This window comes from Lactuca sativa, chromosome 9, assembly GCF_002870075.4.
Source record: "Lactuca sativa cultivar Salinas chromosome 9, Lsat_Salinas_v11, whole genome shotgun sequence".
Taxonomy (NCBI): domain Eukaryota; kingdom Viridiplantae; phylum Streptophyta; class Magnoliopsida; order Asterales; family Asteraceae; genus Lactuca; species Lactuca sativa.
This window is the reverse complement of record NC_056631.2, coordinates 236,932-244,853: the sequence shown is the minus strand read 5'-3', so window position 1 is coordinate 244,853 and position 7,922 is coordinate 236,932. Positions and strand designations below refer to the sequence as shown.

Genomic DNA, 7,922 nt, shown 5'->3' with positions numbered 1-7,922 from the left:
TGGACTCGGCGAGTAGACCCTGTCTGGACAAAAACCCTAATCTGAGGGTCTGTCCACTATTTAAACACTTTAACCCGGCCTCCTTCATCCCATTTACTCTCAGAAGACTCCCATAGCAAACACTAGCCGTTTTTTAGCAAATCTAGGGCATTTGAAGTGAGTTGGTGTTCTTGTGATCCAAAAAAGGAAGAGAAGCTTGAAGGAGCAAGAAGGGACTAAAGGGGATCCGAATTTATGCATCATTGGCAGCTCATTCAAGGTAAAAAGTCTGTACCTTGATCTTCCAAATGCTAGATCCCATTTTGTGTAGTTTTAGGGCTTTATGAGCCATTTTAGCTAGTCAACAATGAATGCAAACATGGTTGGGGCCAAAGGGTCGGATCTAGGACCCTTGAGGGGTCACAAGGCAGAAAGTAGGTGCTTTTCCACCCAAAGAAGACCCCATGCAACCCAAGAACTTGTTTTAGGACATTTTGAGCTCAAAGTCCCATGCATGCACGTAAAGTTTGTAACTTTACGTGCTATATCGACTATAGAAGCATAGATCTATCTTTTGATCAAGGGTTGTACGCCTGAAGTCGAAGATTTAGTGAGAGGATGTGATCGACTCAGTGGACTCGGCGAGTCCAAGCTTGAGTCCCAAATCAGTGGAGGGGTAGGGACTCGGCGAGTTGGCGAGCCAACTCGACGAGTCAGGTCAATTGGAAGTTGACTTTAACCTTAACTTTGACATGGTAGGGGTAGGATGGTCATTTTACCGTAAGGTCAGTTAGCAGTGTTTGATTAAGTGTTTTGTGGGAAGTGCAGCCGGAGGATTTCCGAAGTAGCAGCAGCAGATAGACAATTCCCGAGCAGATCAGCAGCTACTTCGAGGTGAGTTACCTTCCAGTAGTGGTGGGTCTACGGCCATAATGTCGGCCCATCAGTAGGATTTTTATGATTAGATGATTGTCTATGTGATATTCATCTAGGTTTTCTACTACCGGATATGTTTATGTGCTAGTATGATATGATGCTATGTGCTAGTGACAGTAGGGGAGATAGTCCCCAGAGTGCCGGTTGATAGGGCCGAAGGGTACGTAGTTATGCCCAGTCGTGCTAGATGGATTATGTGATATATGTTATGTAGTAGTAGTAGAGGGGTGAAATAGTCCCCATTATCCGGTCGAGAGGACTGAAGGGGAGACCAACACCCAGATATGCTAGTCAGTATCCGGTCGAGAGGACCGAAGGGGAGGCCAGCACCCAGATATGTTAGCCAGTATCCGGTCGAGAGGACCGAAGGGGTAGGTCGGGCACCCAGATATGCCTGACAATATATGTATGTTATGTGATGATATGGTATGTGGTATTGTGGGGGAACTCACTAAGCTTCGTGCTTACAGTTTCCAGTTTTGGTTTTAGGTACCTCTTCTTCGAAGGGGAAGGAGCTGGCGCGGTAGCGGCACATCATACACACACACTGTTTTTCCGCCTTCCGAGATGGTTCTGGGATTTGTACTCTAACTTTTGGTTGATTTCGTAATTTGGTTTTCAAACACGATGTATGGATGCGAAATGATTTGATCAAACAATGTTTTATTTACAAATGTTTTGCAAAGTGTTTAATTAAAAATGAAATTTTTGGACGTGAAATTTGGGATGTTACACCACGTGTCGTTGTTGTGTTGGTCCACGTCACTCTTGTCGGCCGCCTTCTAGAACACACCAGGTGTCAACATGTGGTGGTGCCACGAGTCCGATTCTCATGATGCCACGTTGGCCGGTCGGTGGAGGAGTCTGGCGCCTCTTCTGCCATGTGGCGCACTCTGGTGCCGCCATGTCATCGCATTAGGTATTTTCCTGAAATCTTTGGATGACCATAACTTTCGCATACAAGCTCTATTTTCGACGTTCTTTATATCCTTAGAATCCTCCTCAACGAGATATACAACTTTTCTTTAGATCCCAACAGCTAATTCTCACTCTATCAAAAATTTATATTTTTTTATATGCTTAGGCTGTAAGAGATCGTTGCAGAAAGCATAACTCCTATATATGGACTCCGTTTCCTACTGTCTTTATATTGACTGAATCATATCGATGAGATCTTCAATTTTCGTTTAGATTATTTTTCCTAATAATCTATCGATCTAAGATTCAATTTCTGTGCATGCACTGTCACGCTGAAACTTCGAAAAATCATAACTTCCTTTCACAAAGTCAGATTTTGACGTTCTTTATATGCACGCTCTCGGTTTAATGACTACTGACAACTAACAGAACTAGTCTATTGGCATGCTACAAGGTAACTGTATCCTAACATATAGAGCATATATACCGGAGCACATAATATAGTGAGAAAACTCACCTTGACACTGACTCGGAAGATTGACAATTATGAGGTGATTCTACTGACGATCTGGCTGACGAATAGCACGCTGAATGAGTATTAACAGAGGTTTTAGAAAAAACCAGGAATTTCACAGGCGGGACCCCGATACTGAGCACTTCTATCAGCCTGGATTTCTGCCTCAGAGTCTTTCCATAATAAGATTACTCAGAATCCCCAAAATAGCATCGGAATTCAGGTTCTAGAGAGAGATAGAGAAATGAGAATGGAGTGGGAAGAAAGAATGAGAACTGAAGGTATTTATAGCCAAAAGGGGGGCGCTGTGCAGGGTATCAGCGTACGCCACGTGTTATGTTGGAACAGTTAGTGTTGATCGCGTCGAAATTTGTCACGTATCACTGTTGGATTGATCCACGTTACTCTTGTCAGTGACCTTCTAGAACACGTCGTGTGTCAAAATGTGGTTGTGCCATGTGTCTGATTCTCACGATGCCACGTCAACCAGTCGGTGGAGTAGTTTGGTGCCTCTTCTTCCACGTGGCGCACTCCAGTGCCGCCACATCATTACATCAGGTATTTTCCTGAAAGCTTCGTACAACCTTGACGTCCTCATATGAGCTTCATTTTCAACATTTTTTATATCCCCGAAATCCTCTCGATGAGATCTACAACTTTTCTTTAGATCCCAATAGCTAATTCTAACTTTATCAAAAATTTATATTTTTGATAGGCTTATGCTATAAGAGATCGTTAGAGAAAGAATAACTCCTATATACAGACTCTGTTTCCTACTGTATTTATATTGACGGAATCATATCGATGAGATCTTCAATTCTCGTTTAGATTATTTTGCCTAATAATCTATCGATCTAAGATTCAATTTATGTGACCGCACCGCCGCACTAAACTTCGAAAAATTATAACTTCGCACGAAGTCAAATTTGGACGTTCTTTATATGCACGCTCTCGGTTAAATGAATGCTATGATTTTCATTTAGATCTCTCAGGCTAGAAAGTGATTTATCAAAAATTCACTCTTTATGATACGTTGAGCCGTGTCGGCTTAATCACGAAACTTTTAAGAACCATAACTTCTTCATACGAAATCGGATTTAAGCGTTCTATATATCTACGGAAATCCTATTCACATTTCGTGCATGTTTATGACGATTACTTTGGCTAAAGAGTAATAAATATCTACTTCGAATTTTTATAAACGGCGGTTTATATTGAATTCTATTGGAATGCGAAAATAGGGTGTTACAATTTATTTCTCGGTTTCGAATAACCTTAAGGAACTCTTACGAGATACCAAGATATCTTGTGCAACTGAACTCGAAAACGGAATCCATACCTTGGTTCTTTCTTTTAAGTGTATTGGTATATACTGGTAGGCATAAAAAAAAGAAAAAAGCAATGGATGAAGGGAGTAGCCAAACTCAAAAGTTGTCAATAAAGTTTAACAGTGACTTGTAGCAAGTGTAAAAACTAAGGGCATAACTCTAGGAGTTTCAAGGGTCAAGGTGGATCAACTAAGAGTAAAAGGAAATGGGGATATGCCAAGAAGGACAATAGGAAAAGACGGAGAAGGGACCAATGGTCTATGTGTTGGCATAAGAACTTTTGTTTATGTTTTAAGGATGTAAGACATTGTTTCTTCTTGTTGGTTTGCTTTATCTTGGTTTGCTTTGTTTTGTGAAAACACTTATATGAAATATTTTGTAGTGATTTTTAAACAATCAACACCATGGATATGCTTAAGACAATTATGTGTAACTTTTATATGTGGTTTCATACCATAGTAATGTATGTGCCTATTATGCTAACAAAGTTACCCATTCATTTTGGTTGTATATGTAATGATCGTTAAACGGTCAATATTGGATCTTTTGCTTACTAAATTACTAGTAAACGAACCAATATATTCTTGCAAACAAAATATAATTGCACCATTGCACAAACAACAAACACATTTCAAATAAATAAATAAACCAAATTTTCATTACAACAATAAGAAACAAAAACAATTACAACCCCTAAACTAGGATCATAACACCACCTGCTACAAAGTTCAAATCTTCAACCAAATAAAAAAATTAAAACCCAAGTAAATATGCATAAAACTTGAACATTCTAGCATGTTGAAGAGCTTCTTCAAGCCTATTTCTTCCACTCAACAAGTTGGGAAATATTTGCATGGATCTATGGCACATTGGTGGATCGATCCATCGAATGAATGGACACTTCGATCTAGATTTCGAGCATGCCAAAAACTTCGACTTGGGTTGTCGTCGGTCCACAATGTCATAACTACAACTCCTCAACCACAGAAGCAAACAGTCATCTTTGATGTGTGTGTAACGGGTTGGAGAAGAAAGAGAGAATTGGAGAAGAAAAAAAGAGATAGAAAGAAAGAGATCGACAGGGCTAAACCCTTAAATAAGACCAATTGAACGAGCAACGTAAAAGAACCATTTTACCCTCACATGCTATGCACGTGATGGGAATAAACGACACGTGATCGACGCCGTTTGACGGAAGGACCAATTTTGTAATATCGAAATAACACAATTACACAAGGACCAAGTTTGTCCATTTTCTTAAAGTTGGATTTTATGTGCCTATTTCAACATACCACTGTGAGCATTTCTGTAATTTTGTTTAAATTAAATGACTATATTAATAAAATTAAAATAATTATTTTTCAATATTTTGGGGTTTATTTTATTACTTGGAAAGTTGAAGGACCCGGAGCCGCATCATAGAATCCCAATTTGGTTTTCACTCAAAATTCAAAATACAAATGGAGTTAGTCGACCGTTGAAGTCAATGGAGTAGATTTCAGTGGTTTCAAACTAAATCTAGGCAAACGGAGACGCTTTCTAGGGTTTACTCACTCGACGTTGTCTGAGGAGGATTCTTCAGCTGAAATATCTCATCTTTTGTTGCTCCTAAATTATGAGGCGCCATGGCTGGCAACGGCCCCTTCACCCTCTACAGGTTACCTCCTTTTTGGGTTTTACAGTTGCTGCTGCCGACTTGTTTATTTGCGTTCTTTTCAAAAACTTCACCTGGTTAAGATTACTAGGGGAGTTGATTTGTTCCTTCAACTCATTCCTTAATCCTTATGTGTGTGTTTACAGATAGTGGGAATGTCAATATACGGTTTCTTGGTTGTAGCCTTCTATACCTTCCTTGGGCTTTTCCTTGGTACCCGGACCACTGTGATTGTCGTCACGTCAATCTTTTCTTTTACGGTAGGTAGCAAACAATCGGTGACAATTAATTAATTGCTCATCATTTTATTCCTCTCATCAAAATTTTCTTTTGAATTTCTTCAGGCACTTGCAGTTATGCTTTTATTTGTCAGGTGCACTGCAATTGACCCGACTGATAAAACTAACTTTAAAAGGAAGAAGAAGAAGAGCATGTCCAATGCAGTTTCGCAGCTCAATTATGGTTTTATACTGGGTCACATAGTTATGAGATTTTTCACTAAAATTGAGCGCAAGATCCTTCAGAAATTTATAAGGCGCAAGTACCTGGATCCTTTGAGTACAACAGCTCAGATGGAGCCTCTGCTTCCATTCCCTCTTGTCATTAAGGATGATTCAGTTTCACCTGACCCACTACTAGCAGACATCTCATTTTGCGTTCTATGTGATTCTCAGGTCCGTACTTTAATTTATATAAATGGAGTTAAAATGGGGATTTAAACTATGAAGTTGGCTGATGCCGGGTGCATAATTAATTGTATATAAGGCCAGATATGTCAACACGGAAAATCAACCTGCATGATCTATGAAGCAATTTAGATTCTGTGTTTCCTACCCCTATTTTCTAACATTCTTTTTATAATATTAATTAATACTATTCGACCTTCTTTTTTTATAGGTTAAAAAGCAGAGCAAGCACTGCAGGACCTGCAATCGCTGTGTTGAAGGGTTTGATCACCACTGCAGGGTAACTAAGATTTGAATATCTTGTTTTGTTTCTTTCATTATTTTATAAAAATCTGAAAGTAAGTAATAATGATTTCTGGTTCCAGTGGTTAAACAACTGTGTTGGGAAAAAGAACTACAGAACCTTCATTCTTCTCCTCATCTTTGTCTTGTTAATGGTAAGTGAGGTGCTATTTTTCATTAATATCTCCTCATGTCATGTGTTTGTTTGACCACAAAGTTTTGATAATCCATCCTTCCAGCTTATGATAGAAGGAGGGACCGCAGTTGTGGTTTTTATTAGGTGCTTTATCGATGCAAAAGGGCTAGACATGGAGCTTCAAAGAAGGCTCCATGTTCATTTTCCTAGACCACTTCTTTCAGCCATCTGCGTAAGTTGTTCTTAGTTTCAAACTCATAAAACCTCTCTGCTCTCTGTTTGTTTATCAATTATCAATCATACATTACAAACTGATTATTAGTGTTTATCATATCAATGTGACAGGTTTTCCTGGTTCTACTCACAGCTTATGGTTCAGCAGCTCTAGGACAACTTTTCTTCTTTCATGTTGTTCTTATCCGAAAGGTATTAAATCCGATGATATATGATTGTTAATTTTCTATTTAATAATGATTCACATCTCATGATCAAACTAAAACTATAGGGAATGCGAACTTATGATTACATAATGGCATTGAAAGAAGAAAATGAGTTGGCGGAACTAGAGCTGTCTGATGATTCGGATTTGTCTTCTGAAGAGAGTATAGACTTTGATTCCCCTAAAAAAACAAAATTCGCCATGTGTATGTGTAGAGAGAGAACACCGGAGGTACTTATTGGGGCACAATTTGTTTAATTTGTCTTGGGTGTGTGAGACACAATTTGTTTAATTTTTTATTTTTTCAGACCCAGCACAGACTTTCTGTAAGAATCGATAGAGAACCTACCCAGACAACAAAGAAGCAGAAGCAGGAGGGTGGTTTTCGTGCAAGTATTAATCCATGGAAGCTTATCAATATGAGCAGGGAGAAAGCTGTAGCAGCTGCTGCAAAGGCTAGGGAAAGGTTCACGAGACAAAAGGATGATTCCCTAATTAAGCCATTACCATTACCACTGGAGACCAAAAACGGACTGTTGATGACTCCTCTTCCGCTTGTTGTAAAACCTGGATCGCCTGGGAGGTTCTCAAGCCCAAGAAGACGGGTATCTATTTCTCCATCACCAAACCAAAAGTATAAGAGTAATTTCGATCTTAAGTTAACAGATGTGTCTAGGGAACTTGATACCTATATTTCAAGGCAGGTGTTATGCTCTGTTCTGAAGAAGGGCGAGAGTGAGTCATCCCCGTCCCCAAGATAGATATATTCTTCTCTCAGTCTTTGAGAAAGATAAATTATTTACTTTTAATTATTACAAGTTTTTCTGTTCTTTTGATTTGCTTCTCAATTTATCTATCTTGCATTACAATCAATGGTAGTAATACTGAAGTATAAAGGTATATGCAATGCAACGGAGAACTGTTCCATTGAAGAGTAAAACAGGATGTTTCACAAAAGAAAAAACCAACTCACTCCAATCGAATAACTAGAGACAAATTAAACTCAATAAAGAATGGCCGAAAAGGATTTTAATGACTTCTTGTGATATA

At 39.0% G+C, this 7,922-nt stretch overlaps 1 protein-coding gene across 1 annotated transcript; it reads left to right on the top strand.

The window, feature by feature from the left end:
- Nucleotides 1-5,122: 5,122 nt before the first annotated feature.
- Nucleotides 5,123-7,708, top strand: LOC111908770 (protein S-acyltransferase 18). Its single transcript, XM_023904578.3, has 9 exons — nt 5,123-5,332; nt 5,476-5,589; nt 5,674-6,003; nt 6,227-6,295; nt 6,381-6,452; nt 6,537-6,665; nt 6,779-6,859; nt 6,939-7,103; nt 7,181-7,708. The coding sequence occupies exons 1-9, from the start codon at nt 5,291-5,293 to the stop codon at nt 7,631-7,633; spliced, it is 1,455 nt and encodes a 484-aa protein (XP_023760346.1). The 5' UTR covers nt 5,123-5,290; the 3' UTR covers nt 7,634-7,708.
- The last annotated feature ends 214 nt before the right edge of the window (nt 7,709-7,922 follow it).